Source organism: Abrus precatorius, unplaced genomic scaffold (genome assembly GCF_003935025.1).
Source record: "Abrus precatorius isolate BTA unplaced genomic scaffold, Abrus_2018 Scaffold2, whole genome shotgun sequence".
NCBI lineage: Eukaryota > Viridiplantae > Streptophyta > Magnoliopsida > Fabales > Fabaceae > Abrus > Abrus precatorius.
Window position 1 is genome coordinate 16159500 of NW_020874362.1, and position 24211 is coordinate 16183710.

At 25.8% G+C, this 24211-nt stretch overlaps 1 protein-coding gene across 2 annotated transcripts in view; it reads left to right on the forward strand.

Annotated features, from left to right (window-relative positions):
- Positions 1–3153: 3153 nt before the first annotated feature.
- Positions 3154–24211, forward strand: part of LOC113857759 (ABC transporter B family member 2-like) — a 30928-nt gene continuing 9870 nt past the window's right edge. For both annotated transcript variants that reach the window (XM_027489944.1, XM_027489945.1), the window contains exons 1-7: positions 3154–3241; positions 3844–4165; positions 4421–4475; positions 4789–4964; positions 18175–18375; positions 18554–18813; positions 19918–20458. In XM_027489944.1, the coding sequence (XP_027345745.1) occupies positions 3890–4165; positions 4421–4475; positions 4789–4964; positions 18175–18375; positions 18554–18813; positions 19918–20458 (1509 nt within the window). In that variant the 5' untranslated portion in view covers positions 3154–3241; positions 3844–3889. The remainder of the gene's footprint in view (positions 3242–3843; positions 4166–4420; positions 4476–4788; positions 4965–18174; positions 18376–18553; positions 18814–19917; positions 20459–24211) is intronic.

Below are 24211 nucleotides of genomic sequence, written 5' to 3' on the forward strand. Positions count from 1 at the left end.
ATAATTTAAGAAGTGTAATTGTGTTTTAAAATTGAAATATTTAACAATATTTATAATATAAATTTTATTTTAGTAAAATTTAGTTTATATTATAAATCATATATATATAAAAGGAAGTTTACAAAAGCAGACTGTTTATCTAAGCTTATTAAATAGGTATTTAGAGAGAAATCAAATAAAAAAAACATTGAAAAAATATAAATACTAAAAGTATAAACTAAAAATAATCATTATTTAATTTAACAAGAATTTTTTTAAATAAAAAATTAAATATAATAATTTTTATATATTTTTCACTATATAAAAAGTATTACTTATTTAATTTTAATCATAATTTTGTTCTATTTTATTAGATATTTAAATAATACAAATATAAAAATAAAATTAAAATAAAAAAATAAAAAAACTCATTTATCTAGTTAAAAAATAGAGAAAAGATAATTACTTTAATATTGTATTGATTAATTATATTAAGATATTTGATTGATACATTGTACTATATTAATTAAATATTTATTTGATTATTTTTGTTGAATTAATTGTCTTACTTCCGATTAAAATTGCATATATTAAATCATTCATTTTATCATAATAATTTATTAAACATAATATGAAATAAATATTTTTATAAAAAATAATATAATTTTTGAAAGAAAATTTTTATTTAATTATTTTTTAAAAATTTATATCAATAAAAAATTTAATATATAACTTTTTATTAAGTGAAATAATTTACTAATTAAAAAATTTATTATTAAAATTTAAGATTGATGTTTTGATAAAATAAAAAAATAGAAAAATTAAGACTCTTTAAAAGAAAGAAATAAGATCGATGAGATTTTATTAAATAATAAAATAATATTGTATAACTATTTTAAATAATATAAATTATGAAGTATAAAATAAATATTGTATTTGTTAATAAAATTTTTTAATAATAAATATTATTAAATAAACAATGAAATTAAAAATTTAATTTTGCAATTTCTTAGATAATTAGTTACTAATTTATTTATTACGATAATTAATAAAGTTATTTTTAATTTTATTTTAATAAATCATTTGTTAGTTTCTAAATTTGTCACTAATAGTGATTGATAAATCAGTTGCTAATTATCTAAAAAAATCAATTGCTAAATTGGTCACTATATTAATTAATGAAATTTTGGTATAATAAATTATAAATTAGTCACTAATTTTTAAAGAAAAATAGTCTTTGAGTTGGTCACTATTATTATTTTATTTTTATTTTACTATTTAAAAATTAATTTTTAAATTAGATACTAATATTTACTGAATATTTAAATTTCTAGATTTTTAAAAATAGATCACTAATGCAGTCACTAAATTAATTAATAAATATTTTAAAAATTTAAATTAATCTCTAAATTAGTCACTAATAGTGTAGATAAATCGGTCACTAATTTTTAAAAAAAATCAATTTCTATTTCGGTCGCTAAAAAATAAAACATAATTATCTTAATTAATAATATATTCATTCTCTAAATTAGTCAATAACTAAAAATTTTCTGTCACTAAATAATAATGATTTTCTTACAGTGATAGTAATTCAAAGTTTCTTAGGACGATTTTAATACCTTATAAATTTTGCAAAAAGAAACTTTGGCAACAATTATTATATCATCTTAAATTGAAAATGCGAACAATTTAAATTTATTATTATAGAATCAACGAGACTCGTTTATTTAAAATGTCTTACCAATTTGTTATTTATATATCCTTGACTTATAATGATTTATTTATATATCCTTGACTGTTTAATTTGTTATTATAGCATCAATGTAGAACTTTTAATATATAATACTTCTGTCCAATAGTGTGGGATAGAAAATAAACTATAACTTTAGTGATCAATTTGTTTAGAAAAACTTAATAATTTAGATTCATAACTCTGTTGCTTATAAACTCTTTAAGTTGCTATCTGACACGATTAAATCCTAGTGAAACACGGGTTAGGCTCAAACATCAACAAATAAATGTCTAACTTTATTTTATTGAAAAAGAAAAAGAATTGAAAAATGAGAGAAGCTTGAGGCATGGTGGTTCTCCTTAGGCAAGGGTGATACCAGGTAGCTTGGTAACCTTGATTGGTTGATGATGCGACATCAGAGATCAGGGGTTAGTAGAGGAAGCAAAAATGGAATAAGACCGTGGAGGGTTAGACAATGCTGTACGGGTGGTGTTTGTTTGGAGATTTGGACTAAAATCAAATTTATATATTCTAGGTTTTTCTGTGTTTTGGTTTCAAAGTAAAGATGTATGGTGTTTGTTCATCTTTTATTACTCTTGTTGATGATGATGACTTTCGGATGCTACTCATTAATACATTCAATCAATGATGCATTGTACGTGTTCTTTTTCATCGGGTGGACTTTTCTGGAATATGTTTTCGTTGGTTGAGTGTGCATTTGAAGGCAATTCGACGGTTCTACTCATTAATCAGTATATTGTATGTGTTTGATAATAAGAAAAATGGATTTTTAATTAAAATTAGAGTTTAAAAAATGTTAATAATATATCTTTTAAGATATTATTTTTAATACATTTTTTTAGCTATTTATTAAAAATTACTAAAATTGTGTGAATTTACTCACTTCTAATTTAATAATTTTTGTAATTATATTTTAAATTTTAAATAATTAAAAAATAATATCAACCGGACCCTTAAATTTCACCTTGAAAAAAGTCTCCTTGAACAACACACACAATTATTACAGATTAAATTCATGCAACTAATTTGTAAGTTAGAGTAAATCAAAACCAAGGAAAGTTAAATAAATTCGATTTCTTACGTAATCAAGCTTAAACTTGTACCATGTTGACTGGACTTGTTTGGTACGTAGAATTTACGTTTTGTTCCCAACTCAAAAGGATATACGCTTCTCTTGGTACGATAATGCATGATATTATTATGCGTTACTAATAAGTGGCTATTTATTTCTTAGCATTTAAGTTGAAACGCATAAACGAACAACAATGTACGCAAATACTGCCTTAATTGTCAAAACGTAACTTTGATATATTCCTTTGTCATTTTCCACGTCATTTCCTTCCCTACTAAGTATAATTACGAAGTGATCACCGTTCCCATATATTGGACTCCACAAGCTTCTATTAAAGTGAAGTTGAATTGATCTCTCACACAGCAATTTAATGCAGAGAGAGAAAGAGGGAACCCCGGCAACATAATTTACACTGACACCAGCGCAGTTCGCAAGAGGTTGAAACTACGTACCTTAACCTTTTAATACATTCAATCTGGGAACAATTTTATACTTAGGTTTTTTAGATGAATTTTAGGTAGCTTTATCCTCACACCGTACATATCTTTGTTAGCAGATGTTTAAACTAAAGAATTTTTACAAAATTTATTTAAAAAGCTTTTATTTATCTTGTTTTCGTAAAGTATACAGTAGAATTTATAAATAAATTTTCATGCGATAAATTTTAAGTAAAAAATAAGTCTTTAACTAAGTTGTTTATCTAATTAAAAATAATATTAATAAAGTATTTAATATATTTTATGTTAAAAAAGTGTTAATAATTTTACACTTTTATGTAATAAATATTTTATTTAATAGTTTTCATGTTTTTTCTTTATCTGCTCAGCATTTTTCAATATAATAAATATCCCATCATTTTCAACTTATATTTTCAATTTATGACTCATATCCACCACCAGACCTCTGCCCCCCCCTCCCTCTCTTTTTTTTATCTTTTGCTATTCTCCATCTGCACGTTACTTATTACATTCACAACGAGCAAAGCCCCTTCTTTTTCCTTTGCTACAACTCATCACAAGTGTTTGCAACGCCCTTGCAGTTGCTGAAGCTTATAGTGCTTTGTTTCCTATTGTTCTCACACCAACATGTCAGAGCGAGGTTCATTTTCTGGCGTCTTGGCCGCGGATGCCTCAAAGGAGAGGAAGAAAGAAGTAGAGAGTAGACGAAAGGGAAAGGTTCCTTTGCTCAAGCTCTTCTCCTTTGCTGACTTGTATGATTGTGTCTTGATGGCTATTGGTTCTGTTGGGGCTTGTGTTCATGGAGCTTCTGTGCCTGTTTTCTTTGTCTTCTTTGGAAAGATTATCAATGTCATAGGCTTGGCTTACCTTTTTCCCAAAGAAGCTTCTCACGAAGTTGCCAAGGTTTGTCTTTGTTTTGTAACAAGAGCTTCATGTATTGTCTTCTTTCCATGCACTTTATCTACTTGGGGTACTTTGATTCTATATGTCTTCCTCTTCAAAATTTTGTGAAATTGCTAGTATAATTTAGTGGGAATCAGCTTATTAATTACCCTTATCAGACAATGCTTAAATTCAAATTTAAAGGTGTACGGTTCTCTCTTCTTCTTTAATTTGTATGCAAATTTTAATATTAATTACTTGTTTGCAATTTTGCAGTATTCTTTGGATTTTGTGTATCTAAGCATAGCAATATTGTTTTCATCCTGGACAGGTATGAATTTGTTTTATGACTTTCGTTCTTTCATTCTAGGAAAAAATAATAAAAACCAGTAACATCGGGATAATTCATATAAAGTTGCCAAGTTTTTAATTAAGAACAATAAGTATTTGTATTGTATTTTTATATTATCAATGTAATAAATATTTTTTTTGTTAAAATATCTTTTTTTTAGATGTTTAAAATCGTTTGAAATTTTGATTTAACAGAACCTTAAAATATTTTTATAACGTTTGATTTGTCAATTTATGGTCTATAATTATATATGTATTTTTACAATATTTTTGTGACTATGTTGACTCCATAGAGGTGGCTTGTTGGATGCATACTGGGGAACGTCAAGCTGCAAAGATGAGGATGGCATATTTAAGGTCAATGTTGAATCAAGATATAAGTCTTTTTGATACTGAGGCCTCAACTGGAGAGGTCATTTCATCTATCACAACTGACATCATCGTTGTTCAAGATGCACTATCTGAGAAGGTATGCATGCACATTAATTTTGAAAGATTTACAATTTTATCAATCTCAGCTAAAAGCTTAGCTCTAAGAATATAAAAATCATAATTATAATTAAAAAATATAATATCTATTATGATTTGTATTTTAGATTAATAATTTTTTATTATACAAATATCATTTTTAACTTTTTATTCTCGGTTCTGAAAATCAAGTTTAACATTTTCTGTAAAAAAAAATAAAAATGGCCACTTTGGTTATGAGCTGAATCTTTCTAAAATAATAACAAAAACTTATTGATCGATAGTTCACAATTTACAGTATGAAACCTGAAAAAAATAGTTGAGAAGAGTAAAACATGATTTTTTGTCTGACAAATTTTTAATTTTAATTTATATTAATTTTTGTGAGGGTTACGTAGATATACATAAGTTCTTTTAAGCTCGGAGGCTTTTTATATCTGTTATATTGAAGCACCATTTCCTTATTCCAATTGAATCTACAAAGCAAAAAGTATTATCTTTTTTTTATTTAATACATGTTGCATGTTTTTAAAATTAGTATTTGTACCTGTATAATATACGGTATAAATTATAATTTTAAGTTATTTATTTGCCTATGGTATAAAAGTCCTTTCCAAAATATTTTTTCTGATTTTTTGAAATTATTTTACTTTATAATTTTATTAATAGTTTTATTCATCTGACGTATTTTGTTATTGATCTTTTGTTTCTTCATATTTTAAATTTTAATTTTTTTCATTAACTCACACTTAAAAAAAATTATAACATAAAAAAATTGAAAGAGGAATTCAAATAATTGTATTCGAAAGATTCACAGACAATAAAATTTATCAATAAATTAATGATAATAATTAATCAATATTATGTAAATATATATAATTTTCGTTTTTTTTTATGTAAGATTAATGTATATAGTAAAATAATTTTCAAATTTGAAAAAAAACTAATACACTTTTCCGTGTTATTGAACTAAAAATTTAGAGAGAAAACTAAAACCTTTTGAAAATTAGATTTTGAAAGAATAAAAGTATAAAAATAAAATTATATATATATATATATATATATATACACACACATGAAATAATTGAAAAATTCATAAGAAATGGATAAAAAAAAATTCAAAACATATAAAATTAAAGATTTGGAAAAATGTCATTTGATTACATTAGTAAATATATAAAACATGCACAGACAATCCTATCATTTCTGACCATTTCAATTTTCAACGAATTTTTTTCAAAGGACACATTCGGTTCGGAAACGTTCCAATTTGCTCCTTTAATTTGATTGACTTTGAAATATGTGACGTTAAATTTATTTAAATATAAACAATATTATAACAACTATTTGTTTTTTTATTTAAAACAAATTAACTCTATAATATAACTTGCTTTAGAAATTATTACGTTTAGCTCTCGAGAAAAAAGCGCTAAAAAGGTTTTTCTTTCTTTTTGTTTTTAAGTTTTTGTTATTGCTTAATAAAATGTTATATAATTAAGGATTTATTCACGGCATATATATCATAAATTAAATTGAATTTTTAAACAAGAAAATTAAAATATATTATCATTTTTAAAATTTAATAAATTTCAAAAAAATAAATATGATAATCATTAATAATAACTATTTTGTAGTATAATAAATTAAAAATAAGTAATAAAAGTTTAAAATTTTAACGAACATTGAATTAAAAAAAACACATAATAAAGACCACTTAACATGATAAAAAAATTAATTCCTAAAACTATTTTTGTTTAAAAATAATTTAAAAATACTTAGACGTATGAGTTATCTTAAAAACATGTGTAACAAATTATGTATATATCTCTATAAATTAATAATTACTTTGTGAAATACATGGATCCTTAAACTTGGGAGTTAAAAGATGAAAATAGGTCAAGTTATTTAGTAGAACTTATAGTTTAATTTTTTTTTAAATTTAACTTGATATGACTTATTTAAGTAATATATTTAATTTAAATTTTTTTAAAAATTTAATTAATTGAATATGTTAGATTTGAGCATGAGAAAAAATATATTAGATTTGATAGAATGACTTATTTAAAACTCATAAAATTTATAATAATATATTGAATAATTTTATATAAAAATTATAATATAAATATATAATATTATATTAAATAAATTAAATTTTAAAATAAATAAAATCTTAAATTATAAACTCAAATATTTTTTGTTAGAATAAGATAATAGACTTACGATATACTTTATGAGAGAAAGTGTCACTTGCTAGAATCTTTTGCCTTATTATTATTTGTTCTATCTTTTATGTATATTTGTGTTTACTGCATGTTTAATTATTTACTTATTTAAATCAAATATATTGTTTGAAAGTGATAAATAGGATTATAAATATTTAAGGTATTAAATTTTTTTTATTACTTATATAAGTCTTTGACTTTTAGAAAGATATACCTATTTAAATGATTAATAGATTATTTATAAAGATACTTAATAATTTATTAAAAATTTCAATACAAAACAAGTAATTAAAAAGACTAACAAAACAAATTAAAGAAGTTAAACTAAACTTATAAAATATAATAGGCCAAACTTAAAGTTTAAAATTATTAAATAAGTCATACTTACTTTTATAAAGTTTAATATATTTTTTATCCCATATAATAGTACTCTTCGTATAAAAGAACTTCTGATATAAAAATATCTAGATAATTCACTTCATAAATTTCATAAAAATTGACTATTTTATTAATTTTACAATAATGTTTTATTATTTTTTTTTAAAATTGCTTTTTATTATTTCATATCAAATATATGCATCTAATGCTTCATGCTGAGGACTTATAACCATGTGATGAGTTTTTACTTTTTATTTTTTATCATTACACGAGTACCCTCAAAGTTTTCAGTATAAGACCATCATCAATCTTATTATTCAATTTGTCTATTTTTCTGTTTTTTTATTACACTATGGATCATATTTATATTTATATTTATATTTTTTCTCTTTTTTCTTTTATCCATTTCACACCCATTTTATACACCAAAATGGGGTGTAAAACTATTCCCTTTTGGAAAAACTGATCACATTTTAAATACTAATATTGACTATTCGGTTTTGTGATTATTTAAAATTTTCTTTGTTTAAATATCATAAGGTGTACTTTGACAGTCGGAAAACAGTAGAGCTCTTGCGTTTGACAGAAAAGACCCCAAAAAAATCGAGTACATCAATATGAATCTTGTTTTTAATTCTCATTCATTTAAAGAGAAACAAAGTTAATAGTAACAGAACTTATGAAAATATCCAACTCTAAAAAGGCTCAAACCTACAAGCAAAGACAATAAAAACATCTGTACTTTTGGATTTCCCTCCATCAATTACAATGTAATAGTAACTTTCCTAACTTTTACCTTCGTTTCTACTCTAAATTCTAGCTTGAAACTAAGAAGAGGGTGAGAATTTTTGTCAAGCTTCGTTCAATTGGTGAAATTCTTGATCTTTTGAGTTCACTTTGGTTAAAATTCCCAATCTTCCTTTCTGTGATTAGATCACTCGGTTAGAAGTGAAGTGGTTTCTTTCTGCCACCATATTTATATTTTTTTTGTGACGATTCATTGATGTGGATTTAATGAATTGGGTAGCACAGCATTTATATACGTCGGGTGGCGAGAGTTACGTGTGTTTTTAGATTTGGACATTTTGCTCCACATTGTGATGTGCGCATGGCTGAAATTATGAAACAGCGTAAAGCACCGACGAGGTATCAAGAACAAATGCGTAGACATTTCAAGATAATAAAAAAGATGTTTTTTTTTTAAATATTTACAAATTTTAATTGTTTATTGTCAGTACTAAAGATTAAAGTTAATATTTTTTTTTTAATTTTATTAAAATTTTGTTTATCATTTTAGTAAACGTAAGAAGATTTTTAAGAATATATATTCACAAAATATATTAGGCTAGTCGTTTCATCTAATTTAAAACTTGATTTTAATCATTTTATATCTTTTAAACTTATTTGATTATTAGAGATGCTTAGTAAATTAATTTATTTCACTAACTTTTAACTTCTTTTTTTGTTTTAAATGTTATTTCAAAGAGTATTTAAACTATAACTTATTATAATTTTTCTACTTTCACCTTCAATCCCTTAACGAAATTCCCTACCTACCTCGTATTTTTGGAGCATGCTATACCTTTACCTTATATAGAATTTATATTATTGTAATGTTTTGATAAAATATTGAATCCTATACAAATATAACGGTTTAACACTAATTAAGCATACTTAAAATTATAATTAATAATAATATATTTTTAAAGATAAAATAAAAAATAAAATTTATATAAAAAGCCACAAAAGCATATTTTTATGTTATTAACTTTATATTTGTTAATTAATTCAATAGTTAATTTTTATTAAAGATTTCTAATTCAATAAGCTAGTTTAACAACTTTTGAAACAAACCAATTTTTCAACTTCGACAAATTTATTAACTATTCTGCCAAAAATAACAAACTCAAACAAATTCATTATGTTTTAATTTTAACTTTGAATTAAATATCTACATTAAACTTTGTCTATTAAAAAATTTGTCATATAGACAAATCAGAAGTTAGATATAAAACCATCTCAATGTTGTAGATATGATATTTAATATCAATATTGATTTAATTTTGATAGAACATTAATGTAGAACTTTTATATCATATTAGGTATTAAAAAATAAGTTTGATTTTGCTGTATTATTAGTAAAAAAAAAATTCACATTGTCAATTAATTAAAATTGATCATTGATATATATAATTTAAGATTTGATATAGTGTAACAAAATTTTACACTATTAATGTAATTAAATTGAATTCTTAAAAAATATTAAACTATGTTATAACTATTAAACAAAATCTTACTTATATGGTATAACATAGACTGTTAATTAGGGAATATAGTAGATTAAGATACTAATCAAGAACATGAGACTTATTTTGTATTAGACTTGATAAAACCAATCAATGCATGCTCATTTATATCATATTTTTATTATTGTTAATTTCTGAAGTCTTAAAACACTTTTTTACAACGCCTTTTTTATAATTTTTCCTTCTCCTTTGACATGGTTTGTTGATACCTTTCAATAATTCACAATCTAATATATTTTATTTTAGTTTAAACCTATGCACATAATTATGTTAAAATAAAAAATTATATTTTTACTTTTTTATTTCACTATTTGTTTAAAATAATAAATATTAAAAAAAATAGCTTTGACTAATTTAAAATATGTTTGTTAATCTTAAAACTTTCATTTAAATTTTTTTTATAAATCTAAATAAATATTAAAGCACCCCATCATTCTACTGATTTGGGCTTATCTCTATGTAAGCATATTATTATAAAAAAGATTACAGTGGGTGTTTATAAAATTTAAAGCCTGATAATTATTGGAAGGATAAAATATATTATCAATGCTAACAAAAATTAAAAGTAAAATTTTGTAAATAACAAGAGAAAGACTTAAAACTAATAATTCACGCACTGTTTATAGAAAACAAATTACTTTTTCTGTGTATGAGTCACATCAGGAGGTATTAATGTTATAAGTTTATTAATATTCCAATGTCTTCTTAATAGACAACCATACGAAGGAGGTCTCTTTTTCAGATGTGATATTTAACACTTAAAATGAGAGTCTATATTCGACACCTAATATTTTCTGTCTTAAAATATATTTTTTTAAAATTATTTTATACATAAAAGAATTTAAATAATATTAACATAGAAAAAATAATATAAAATAATTATCAAAAAATATTTTAACAATATAAAATATTGGATTTCTGATCTAAACACCCATTTTGGGTGTTAAAATGACATTTCTTCTTATTTTTAGCATGATAAAAAATATCAACCAACAATTTAATAGACAATCAATTTTATATATTATTTTTTTTGTCTTTTCTCAATCCTAAACCTCTTTTTTTTTTTTTTTAGAGTATGCACTTTTTTCAATCTACAAGAGTAATGTTTTTATTTTTTCTATCCATCCAAATAAAGTTTCTTTTCAAAGCATATGATTGGTTTCATATAGAAGAGGGTAACCAACCATTTAGCATGATATATTTTGAGATGGATATAACAACTAAATGTGCTAAATCAAATGGTTAGCTTTGTTAAGAATGTTTTTACATAAAAGCTCAAATACTTGTCAAGTTTAATTTAGGCTTGCACTACTCCTACAGAAAGCTAGGGATAATTGTTAGGAACTAAATATGATGAAGCGTTAGATACATTACCTCCAAACAAATTTTTAAAGGATAAAAGTGCTTCAGCCTTCAACACTTGATCTTCATCACACCAAACACCATTGGAGAGGGTTAGGCCATGTTGCACTTCCTTCAAACTACTAATTGCGTATAAAAAAGTGTTTCAATTACCAACTTTATTAATGCATAAAAGACGAAGAAAACTTACAAAAGTAAAAAGAGACCAACTTTATTAGCAAGACAAAGAAATTTATGAGTTAAACATATTTCATTTATAAAAGTTAAAGACTTTAGAAAGCCATTCTCTATTAACTGCTTTCTAAGAGATACTTCGCTCTCTAATATGTGACTTTATAGAGCGGTTAATAGAGAACCGCTCTTAGAAGTATAAATCTAAGAGCTGTTCAGCGCTAGTTGTTCTTTAAACGTATTGTTACAAAGCAGTTCAATGCTAACCGCTCTATAATGTATTGTTACAAAACGATTTTTACTAATCGCTGTCTAAGTTAGTGCTTCAACAGTTTATTTTTGGTGTAGTGTTAGATAAAAGAAATAAGCTAAAACACTGCTCAAGAAATTCAAGATAAAAGACTATAAGACTATTAGCACTCCTTTAGTGACAAATGAAAAATTGAAGAAAAATGATGAAGTACTAGAAGTTGATGCATCATGCTACAAAAGTTTGATTGAAAGTTTACTATATATTACAACAACAAAACTAGGCATAATGTATGTTATAAGTCCTCTTTCAAGATTCATGCAAAGTCCAAGTGAAATTCACTTTGGAAGAACAAAAAGAATCCTAAGATAAAAGGTACAAAGAAGTATGGTGTATGGTACTAAATCATGAGTAAGTCAAGGCTACTTAGCTACATTAATTGTGACTAGACAGGATCGATCGATGACATGAAAAACATGTTTGATTATACTTTTTCACTAGGATCAAGAATAATCTCTTGAGTTTTGAAGAAGTACGTAATAATTGCATAATTAACAGCAGAAGCAGAATATGTGGCAGATGTTGAGACTACAAATCAAGCAATATGGTTACAAAAAATGCTTGAAGAAATGAGAGAAAAATAAAATGAGCCTACTACAATCGTTTACGACAACAAATCAACAGTAACAATGACAAAGAATCCAATACATCAAAGTAGGACAACACATATTAATCAAATACCACTTTATCAGACAAGCAGAAGAAACTAAAGAAATTAAGTTCGAGTATTGCACAACTAAATGTCAAGTTGTAGATATTTTCCTTAAAGCACTGCTAAGATCAAAATTTGAATAGTTATGCATGATGCTTAGAGTTATAGAAATTTGCATCAAAGAAGAGTATTAGAACATAACACAAATTTCTAGAATAGTTCAGAAAAATATTAGAAACAATATAGAAAAATCTATTTATATCTTCTAGTTACATGATAATTATAGAAATCATAATTTTAAAATATTGTAAATGTTATTATAATATCAAACCACTCAAACATAGTAGAGGAAAATGCCTATAAATAGGTATGATATCATATTGTAAAAGCAAGCTATCAATTCTCCATTTCTTGTATGTCTTACCTAAATTTCTTCAACCTATCATTTTCAAGTATTCAACTAATATATTTCAACAATTCTCATCACTTACATAATAAAAATGATGTGGAGACCTTCATACTCCACTTTATACTATACTAGTTTTCACAAAGTCAAGTCTTCTCCACCATAAGAAAATTCAAATTTATCTCCATACAAATTCTAGTAAAATATCTCTTTTCCATGTTTAGAGTGTTCATATCAACTATAACTAGTTTCTTGCCAATGATACTAATGCCATCAACAAACTTTCATTATAAAATAAAATATTGCGTCCTAGAAAACAAATCTAAACCAAAGTTTATTGACTTGAGCCTTAATAGATCTGAATTCATGATTCTAAGTTGTCACTGCCAAGCAATGGTAAATAATTATCCATGAACTTTCTATCTTAACTTTTTCTCTATCTATGGGGATATCAAACATGGCCATATAAAAACCATTGTCAATGTTTAATAAATCAAATCCTCTAATGAGTTTTGCACATATGTTTCAAACGCTCCTTCAAAACATTATACCTTACCTTCTTCCCTAACAATTTCAAGTGCCACAGTTTCTCCCAAGCCTTACACAATTCTTGTAACATAGCAGGTTCTAAGTGTAGCTTTAGAAAGAGGCGACTTTCATTGACTAGTTCCACCTGAGCTAGCTTCTTTTGAAAAAGATCTATATGTTCCTTTGGTGTGTGCATGTTCGTATTAGTCAAAACATTGTCCTTATAAGAGACAAATTCTTTTTCTTCCATCCCACCATATGATGGTTTCCCTTCTTAATAACCTTACACCTCTCTCACGGCAAGGAAGACCATAAAAGAAGGTATCTTTCAGTATATCTAATGGTCTTAATCAAAATGGAGTAGATAATTTAAGTTAGTATTAGGGGTGGTCAAAAAATTCAATTTCATAAATCTAATCCATAATCAATGTTAAATTGGTTTTAAAAATCTAGATCTATATTAAACCAGTTTTTTTATTAACTATATTTGTATAACTAGTTTAGTGTCTAAATCTATTTTCTAAAATCAGATTTATTTTTAGTTATCCAAATCCATATGTATGAAACAACCTTATATCTTTATTTACTAAATTTTGGCGTTATATTAATTTACAAAATTTCATTGTAACTATATTTTACTACTACTATTTTTTATTAATCTTAATTCTTATAATTAAAATATTTAAAAATATTAAAATATAACAAATATTTTTAAATTAATTACTACTGTTATTTTTATATTTATGTTTATTTTTTATTTTTTAAAATATTATAACATAAAAATTTTATTATTATTTATATTATTAATTTTTATTTTTATAGGTTTTAATTTAAATTTTTATTATAAACTCCATTTATTAAAAATAAGTTAAAAATAATAATAAATATTTTATATACTTCTATAAAATATAATATATTAATAAATATTGTTAAAATATTTTTGAAATGAACTATTTTAATGTAACATTTGTACAATAAATTAGTTTTACCTTAAAAATATGATTCACAAATATATTGAAAATTAATTTTGCGTTAAAAATTAAATTTAAAATTAGATTTAAAACTAATTCAACGTAAAACCAAATTTAAAACTAGTTTCAACAAAAACTAAATTTAAAACTAATTTTAAACTAAATTTAAATTTCAAAACTATTTTTGAACCGATTAAAAAAATAAAATAAAATAGTTTAAAATTTAACTCATATAATTAATTTATGTGATAGATAGATGATATAAAGTACAATATATCTAAATATTTATTATTTTAATAAAATATAAAATTAAAAAATACTATTAAGAAATTAAAATATATGCAAATACTCTCTTAACATGTATTGTTAATGTAATGGGTTAGAGTACTATTTATATTTATATTTTATCTTTGATAAATGTTGATGCTTAACAAATATATATATATATATAATGTTATATTATTTATTTAAATATTTTAATATAATAATTTAATAATAATTAAAAAATAATTATGGTATATTTTTACCATATGTAAAAACGGTTTAAAACCAATTTTAAACCAAATTCAAATTTTAAAATCAAATTTAAACCGATTTTAGAAAAATTAAAATAGATTGGTATATAATTCAATCCATATAATTGGATTTTAAATGGATTTAGATTGGTTTTTTGAAAATCTAATCCATGAATACCCCTAATTAGTATAAAAAATTTAAACCTGAGTGTTATACTTTTGTGAGCTTAAAAAATTTGAAAGAATTATGTTATGAAGTTTCTAAAATTTTCAACCACATTTATAAGGTGAAAAGATTAAAAATACTAAGTTTTAAGTTAACATCAACAAATTTAAATTTTTACAAATACTTAGACTTTATTTGGTTTGCTCATTTTCTATTTTTATTTTCAATGAAAATATAAAATAGAACATAAAATATGTTTGGTTGGATTTTAGAAAATATTTTTTTGAAATCATTTTCAAAATCCAACCCAAATTTAAAAATGAAAAAAAAATTATTTTCAACCTTTTCTTTTAAAATGAGAAAACTTGAAAATGAAAAGAATTAAAATGTTGTGACATCATTGTAAATATCATCCAATTTTAATTAGATTTTGTTTATTTATTGACTCATGCTTCACTTCACACTTTGTCTTTTTCACTCAAATAATGCGCACTTCTATTTATTTTTTTCTCTCAAATGTTGCTTGTCGTAGGTAATTCTTTTTTTCTTTTTTCTCCTTTTACTTCTTCATATTTGTTTCATATGCACCTTCTTTTCCTTCTTTCTTTTCTCTCATATTTTTATTTTTATTTTTTATTGAACAATGTTGACAAAAAATTTTACTTTGAAAAGAATATACACTTTTTAATTTTTTAAACCTATTTTTATTAAAGTTAATAAACAGATACAAGATTAACAATGCACAGATTCTAAATTATATTATATTTATATTATGTTTTTACTATCTTTTAGTCTTAAGACACAATAATGATAGTATTTAAATTTGTTTAATAAATAGTACAATAAAATTGGCATTAGTGAGGATATATATTGTAAATTTTTTATTATTAAATTTTTTTATTAATAAAATATTAATGATTAATTTTAAAATTTATAAAAATAAGTAAATCTATTATCAAAAATAGTTAAACCCAACCTATTCTTAATATTTTCTGTTTTTAAAAATAGAAAAAAAAGTCTAAGCAAACACATTTTTTTTAAAATCTTGAAAATTTAAAAATGAAAACTCTTTCTAAAAAATGAAAATAAAAATTAGAAATAGGAAATATTTCCTGAAATCAAATAAGCTCTTATATTTTCTCCTAAAATTTATATTGGTTTTAAGAATATATTTAGTTTTTCTTGTGTTCTAAATCATTTTGCTAAGCCTAATCCATTTTCTTTCCAAACTAAGAGTGTAAATAACGTAACCAAAACTTAGAGAAAAGAAACAAAAGAAGGAATGAAAGGAAAATATGAATTGAAAAAGAAAAACAAGTAGACAATAGAACGATGAGAAAATAAGTAGACAATAGGATAATGATAACGGATACGAAAATTAAATTATAGCAAGAAGCTAAACTTAATAATATTAGACACTTTTTTTTTTTTTTTTGCATATCTAAGACTTTTTTTTTCTGCTGTCTCTTTTTTTCATTTTTATTCTATTTTCTACTTTTTTTACTCTATTTTTTTTTTTTACCTCTTTTCCCTTTTTTTCTTTTTCTTTTCTCTACTTATTTTTACGGTTTAATTTTTCTTACTTTTTTCATTTTTAATTAAAAAACATAGAACTAGGGAAAAAAAAAACATAGAAGAACAAAAGAAATAAGAATAGAGATAACAAAACAAATGAAAGGAATACATTAAAAGAAGATTTCATAAGAAATTTAACATGAAACCTTGCACTGATACCAAATTATGTAATTAAACTCAAGAGATATAAGGATCTCATAACACAAACAAATTTCATATACATGCTCAAAGATCTTTCAAACAGATTCGAGGATATAGAACTACGACCAAGTAAAAGAGTGAAAAACAAGACTCATAAGTTTAGAATTAGTTCTCAATTAACATTACATGAGAAAAGCTATAAAATTTCTTTTATTTTTTTTAAAATTCAATAAAATTCTGAAATTATAGGCCCATAGAAAAATATAATAAAAATAAAATTCAGAAAATAACAAAAAAAAAATAAAAATCTAATACTCATTATTTTTTAAACGGCCTAATGAAGAAAGAAAAAAAATAAAAATAAAAACCTACTATGAATTCTTCGTCTAAAACATGAGAAAACATTATAATGCTATATATTTATTTTGGAGGTTAAGTTTTTGCATTTTTTTTCTTTTCTTTTCACACCCCTATTAATATATTTATGTAAAATATTGTTTCAAAAGTACATTTGTGATATTAAAAATTCCTTTCCAAATAATGTTTGCATAAACTTGACTTTTGAACTAACATTTGTATAAAATTAGCAATAGAAAATTGTTTAAAGTAGTTTCTGAAATTTAAATTATGAAAATTTAAATAAAATTGACTTTTGGAACTTAATTCTAAAAGTATGTAAAGTAAAATTCTAGAATTATGTTTCAAAAATTGGATAAAAATAAATTATAAAAGTTATTTATAGAAATAGGTAAACAATTTAAATGTGTAAAATATACTTTTGAAATTGAATTTTTAGAATTCATTTTTATACAATTTCGTAAACATATTTTCTGAAGCTATTTTAAACAAGTTTTATGTAAACTATACAGGTAGTTGCACAATAAATATTTAAAAAAAAACAATTAATATACTTGAAGTGATTTGAAATTAAGAGTGCACACAAAATTCGTGATAACAAACTTACCAATATAAAACATGAAGTGATCTTCAAATAGGTGACGAATATAATACAGAGAATCATTATCCTATCTATAACTATTACAATAGAAGGAGAAGATCCAAACAACCCCTATCTATGCGACAAAGTGGTTTTACACCGTTGATGTTGATAGATTATGCTGAAAAATGGCTCAGCCTCGCGCAAGAGAAAGGCGGCAAGAAGAGATGTGGAAAAAGAAGAGGAAGGGAAGAAGGAGAGAAGTTAACATTTACTACTTTAAATATGTTAAGGGTATTTTAGGAGAAAGAGTGAAAAATGTGGTGTATTAAGTAAAAATGGGGTGCAAACCCATTAGTAAAAGTTAGAAGTAACGTTACGATATTTTGTTTTCACATGAAAATAAGGTAACAATTTTACAATTATTATTAAAAAATAAAAAAAGAAAATATGGTTTTAAACGCAAAACTCTTTGTGTGTTATATATAGATAATGTCATCTATTTTCCCAATATTATTGTTAGTTCAATATACGATATATTTACATATCTGATTGATATATATATATACAGGTAGGGAACTTCATGCACTATATAAGCCGATTTATAGCGGGATTTACCATTGGTTTTGTGAGAGTGTGGCAGATTAGTTTGGTGACACTTGCCATTGTACCCTTGATTGCGCTTGCTGGAGGTCTTTACGCATACGTGACGATTGGCCTTATTGGAAAAGTTCGAAAATCATACGTGAGGGCCGGTGAAATTGCTGAAGAGGTAACATTATTTGTCATGTTATACCTTACATTTGACAACTTGAAAATATTGACTATTTTTTTAATCTGATTCCAAGTACATAATTATTGTGAACATCATTAGCATGCATGTTCAAAGTTGCAAGTTCATTCAATGTCTATATTGTATAATGACCAATGGCTCGCTTTGTGGATATAAGGTGATAGGCAACGTGAGAACGGTACAAGCATTTGTAGGAGAAGAAAGAGCCGTGAGATCATACAAAGTGGCTTTGATGAAAACATATAGAAATGGTAGAAACGCGGGTTTAGCAAAGGGTTTGGGACTTGGCTCTATGCATTGTGTCCTTTTCCTATCATGGGCTCTGCTTGTTTGGTTCACTAGCATTGTTGTTCACAAGAATATTGCCAACGGTGGTGAAGCTTTCACTACCATGCTCAATGTAGTGATATCAGGCTTGTAAGATTTTTACCCTTTTGATATATTTTTACTAAACTATTTCATCATGATTTAACGCTTTGTGTTTTCTTAATTGTCGATTAGCAATTAGTGTTGCCAAACGGATTAACATTACTATATAGTATTCACAAATAGTCATTCATTGGAATTTTTCTTTTTCGAGAATTTTATAATCGTAAACCATTAAAAATATCTCCACCATTCTTGTTATGACTGGCCTATGGTAAATATGTAATATATGTAGAATACGCCCTGAAAGTAAAGGACAAACGTATATTCCACATCATTTTTAAATAAATAGGGAAAATGTAGAGTTATTTGCAGGTATACATAACTTATTTTCGGTAAAATAGTTAAAGTTCAAGTATGTTTTTAGTCATAATATTTTTATAAAGTTTTTTAGGTTTTTTTTATTTCTTTTTATTTTAATTCATACATTTTCTAATTTTTTTTCCTTTTAGTCCTTCTCATTTATGTAGTTGTAAAAAAAAGAATGACACCATAGTAGTTACACCATAGTAGTTTCTCAGTTACTGATGTTAGTGAAAGAGACAAAACAAAAAATTTATATGAATATAGAAAAAAATTAGGAACTAAAATTAAAAATTCATAAAAATACAGGAATAAAAAATATATTTAATCCAATAATTAATCAAAACTATTCATCAGAGAAAAGGATGTTATTTAAACCAAAATCCTTAAACCAAACAAGAACACTAAGAATCTACAATTTTTTGAATATAAAATTAATGAATATAAATGAAATTATTATAAAATTTTCTTTTACACACTTCTACTGAGGGTTTGGTAGGTTGAGAATTAAAATTCAGTGATAGTATTTTACTATACTATATCAGTTCAAGCCCAGATTATAGATTACAGTATTCTGCATTACCTTGCTTTATCATCCTTCTTTAGAATATTGTATAACGTGACCCTACAAATCGTAAATTCACCCAAAATATAATGTAAATACTTTAATTTAATGCATTGGTTGTAGGCTTGTAGCACAAGCAAGCTAAAGTACGAGATGGTAAAGTTAACTTGAATTTCATGTGTAAAGATAATTTTTCTAAATTATAATGTATGATGTTTGCTTCTTAGGTCACTTGGGCAGGCAGCACCAGATATTTCTGCATTTATCCGAGCAAAGGCAGCAGCTTATCCAATTTTTGAGATGATAGAAAGGGACACAATGAATAAAATCAGCTCAAAAAGTGGTAAAAAATTAAGCACAATGGAAGGTCATGTCCAATTTATGGATGTTTGCTTTAGCTATCCATCTCGTCCTGACGTAGTTATCTTCAACAATCTTTGTTTGGATATTCCTTCTGGGAAAATTTTAGCCCTTGTAGGAGGAAGTGGTTGTGGAAAGAGCACAGTTATATCTTTGATTGAGCGTTTTTATGAACCACTTTCTGGTCAAATATTATTGGATGGGAACAATATACGAGAACTTGAACTCAAATGGCTTAGACAACAAATTGGACTGGTTAATCAAGAGCCTGCACTTTTTGCTACAAGCATCAAGGAGAACATACTGTATGGAAAAGATGATGCAACACTTGAAGAAATAAATCAAGCTGTGATGCTTTCCGATGCTCAGTCTTTCATTAACAATCTTCCTGATGGATTAGATACTCAGGTAAATACATTTTGGCATTTTAACATAAAACAAGATCCAAAATCATTTTTCCTAATCATGTACAACCATGTTTCTTATAATTATATTCTTGTCCAAATATATAGAATTTGTCCCAACTTTAAGAATATTGTGGAGAAGGAAGGTAAGGAAATTTAAAGATGATGATCATATATTAAAAATGGTTAAATTTACCCTCACATTTGTATGTTATCTATTTGAATAAATGGTTGCTGGTAACAGCTATGAGTAGGAATTAACTTCTATAGAAGTAGTTTGAATGATACTAAATTGAGAGTGATAAGTGTGTCAATTACATAATATGTTAAGCAAGGAATGGAAAATGGTCTTAGGTGTCACACCTCGCTTTTGATTAAATGTCGTATTAGTAATTATACATGTATATGTAATATTTAAATCTTTATGACAATAACTGATCTGTTATTTGAATTCTTGAATTAGGATAGATTTTCAAAACACCCAAGAAAGCCTAAATCAATAACTAAAATCCTAATAAGTTTCTTGAATAAATTAGAAACCTTGAAAATTCAAAATTTATTTCCTGAGCACAAATCTGCCTACAAAAATTCTTAAAGTATGAATTCCTTAAGTAAGTTTGAACTAACTAGTTGGGATTGGAAAAAAAAAAATGACTCAAAACTATTGTTTGGACCCATGTATTCGTTGAAAAATTCCTAAAAATTTCTCCAAAGCTTGAAAATGAAAATTTGGATGCAATCTTTTGGGTTTGGCCACGTGAGTCATGGAGAGAAAGAGCATGTGTTGCTTTGCCTTGAAATTAAGTTGACTCAATCTTGACCCTTAATTAGAAGTACATGTGTCACCTTGAGAACTTGTCTTGAGCAACAGGTAAGAAGAAAAAAATATATAAAATAAAATTCTTTTCTCCCTCCACGTGGACGTCCGAGTGCCACGATTGGAGGGTTTCTTGCTAATTTCTAAGTCATTTTCTCCCACACTTAGTTCATTGTGGTTTGCTCATTTACCTTTCTATAATTGGCTCTTCCTTCTCTGTACATTTTGGCCATGCACCAAACCTTCTTTTTGGGGGGTGTTTGCGTACATATATATTGTTAGATTATTTTAATAATCTTGTTATAGTGACCTGTGTAACTTATAGCATGACTCTAATTAATGATTTAATGTAATGGTGGTTAAATATAAAATATAGAGTCATTAAGGGTATAATTGTATATACAATTATAAGGAAACCCTCCCCTCTCCCTTCATATAAATTAAAGAGCGGTTACCAAATGAGGGTTACGACATTCCCTATTTTCTCACTTTTCACGGTTTCTAAGTGAGCTCACGGTAAACGCATAAAGGAACTTTCTCTCAACCATCCGAGATGAGCTGAAAGAGGAAGGAAGAGTTGGAAAAAATACCAAGGAATCAACGACATCAAAGAGAGAGGTAACATCAAAGAACAATAGATTCAGGTTAGTGCTTTCTAAACCCTTAATTGTGTGAGAACTATATATTGTGTTGTGAGAGCAACGTAATTCAAGATCTCAATAAGAAAAAGGTAATTTCATAATAGTCATTGCATAATTGAAATTACATAATGCATTAAAGAAAATTCTAACAGTTAGTATCAGATTTTCTATAATATTCACCACCTCTATCTGACCTTACAACCTTTACCTTTCTATCCAGTTGCCTTTCCACCTCATCAATGAATATCTGTAAGACATCCACTGATTGAGATTTTTCATGCAACACATACAGATAACAATAACGTAAGTAGTCATCAATAAAGGTAATGAAATATCTTTCACCACCCCAAGATGGGATGTCAAACGGGCCACAAATATTAGTGTGTATCAACTCTAAGAGTTGACCGCTTCTTGTGGCTGAATTCTTTGATGTGTGTTTAGTTTGTTTTCCTTTAATATAATCCACACATACATCTCAGTCAACAAAATTCAATTGAGGTAAAATTTCACTTTTCATTAACCTCATCATCCTTTCTTTGGATATGTGACCTAACCTTTGATGCCACAAAAAAGCAGAACATTCATTACGAATATTCAAATTACTACTTATAGTACTCTCAACATGAAACAGAGATTTAGCAAATTTAACATTAATGTATCCAAAATAGTACGAGTGTTTATACAAAGAAAATGTACCGTTTCCAATCTTAAAATTAAAACCAAATTCGTCCAACTTTGCAACAGAAACTTAATTTCTAGCACATTCAGGAACATAAAGACACTTTTCTAGATCTATGCAGCAACCAGTATGCAAGATCAATCTGTAAGTCCCTATTCCTTCTATCCGTACCTTCATTCTGTTTCCCATGTACAAGAACTTTTCAGTTTCGCTTATGGGCTAGATCGAAAGAAATCCCTGCATTACATGTGACACATGAGTAGTTGCATCAGAATCTAACCACCAGGTATTTTTAGGTACCTCAATAAGATTTAATTCAAAGCATACTAAAACATAATATATACCTTTCCTTTCGAACCAAACCTTTCTCTTCGGACAATCTTTCTTGAAGTGACCAGTCTTCTTGCAGAAGAAGCACTTCTGGCCCTTCTGGATTCGACCTTCACAAACCTTTAATAAGGCCTTATCCTTCTTGTCCTTATTGTCCTTCTTACCTGGCTTAGCCTTGCTACTACTAGCCCCTTCATGAAATGCGAGATGGACGGAGTGTTCTTTCACCTTCTTCAGCCTCCCTTCCTCCTGAACTAGTATGGCCTTAATTTCTTGTATGTTCTATTTATCCTTAATGGTGTTGTAATTCACCTAGAACTGACCAAACTCAGGAGGGAGTGAGTTTAAAATGAATTATACTAGAAAGAATTCCTTTACCTCCATGCCCATTGATTTCAACTTTGCCGCTTGATTGATCATTTTAGTCACATGGTCATGAATGGGCCGTGACCAATCAAACTTCTTAGTAGCTAGCTCAGTCAACAGGGTGCCTATAATGGACTTGTCAGTAATGTCTGATTGTGCATACTCTTTTACCTTTGCCATAAATTTCCTACCATTTTCAGTCTTCGGCATTGATGGTTTCACATTTTTAGCCATAGTCATCTTCAGCAAGCTTACGCTCAGCCTATTCGACCTTTCCCAAGCCTCACGAAGAGTTCTTTCCTCTTCAGTACTGGTATCTGTGATGGCTGCAGGCTCTTGTTCCATAATGATTGTTAGGTCTAAGTCCATAACACCTAGCTGGAATCGAACTTGTTCAGCCCGATCATCATAATTAAGCCCATTGAACTTAACTACGCCATTGCTCATGCCATACGTATTCATAGAGACTGAATCTTTAACACATGCTTAAACATTTATGCTTTGAATAAACTTAATGGATTCGGACAATCAACTGTCATCAATTATGCATCTAAGTTTACCTTTGGGTAATGCCTAAATACACAATTTATCTATAATGATGCTAATAAACAACTTTAATTGACAACCAGTTACTCAAACCAATATGCAAGTCATCTTTGGATATACAAACATATTATGAAGTGCTTACATGTCTTCTTAATGTCATTAATCATATTCAATGATCCACCTTTAGGTGATCTGCTAGCATTATAATTAATGAGCTAAATTGTTCACCCTTTATGTTATCATATAGCATCAAACAATTTTGAACAATTTATAACACACAATTAAATGCTTAAAGAACTTTTAAAGCTAGGCCACTTTGGTGACTAACAAGCTACCCTTAAAATTAAGTACTAAATTGTGAAGTTCTTATTATGATAA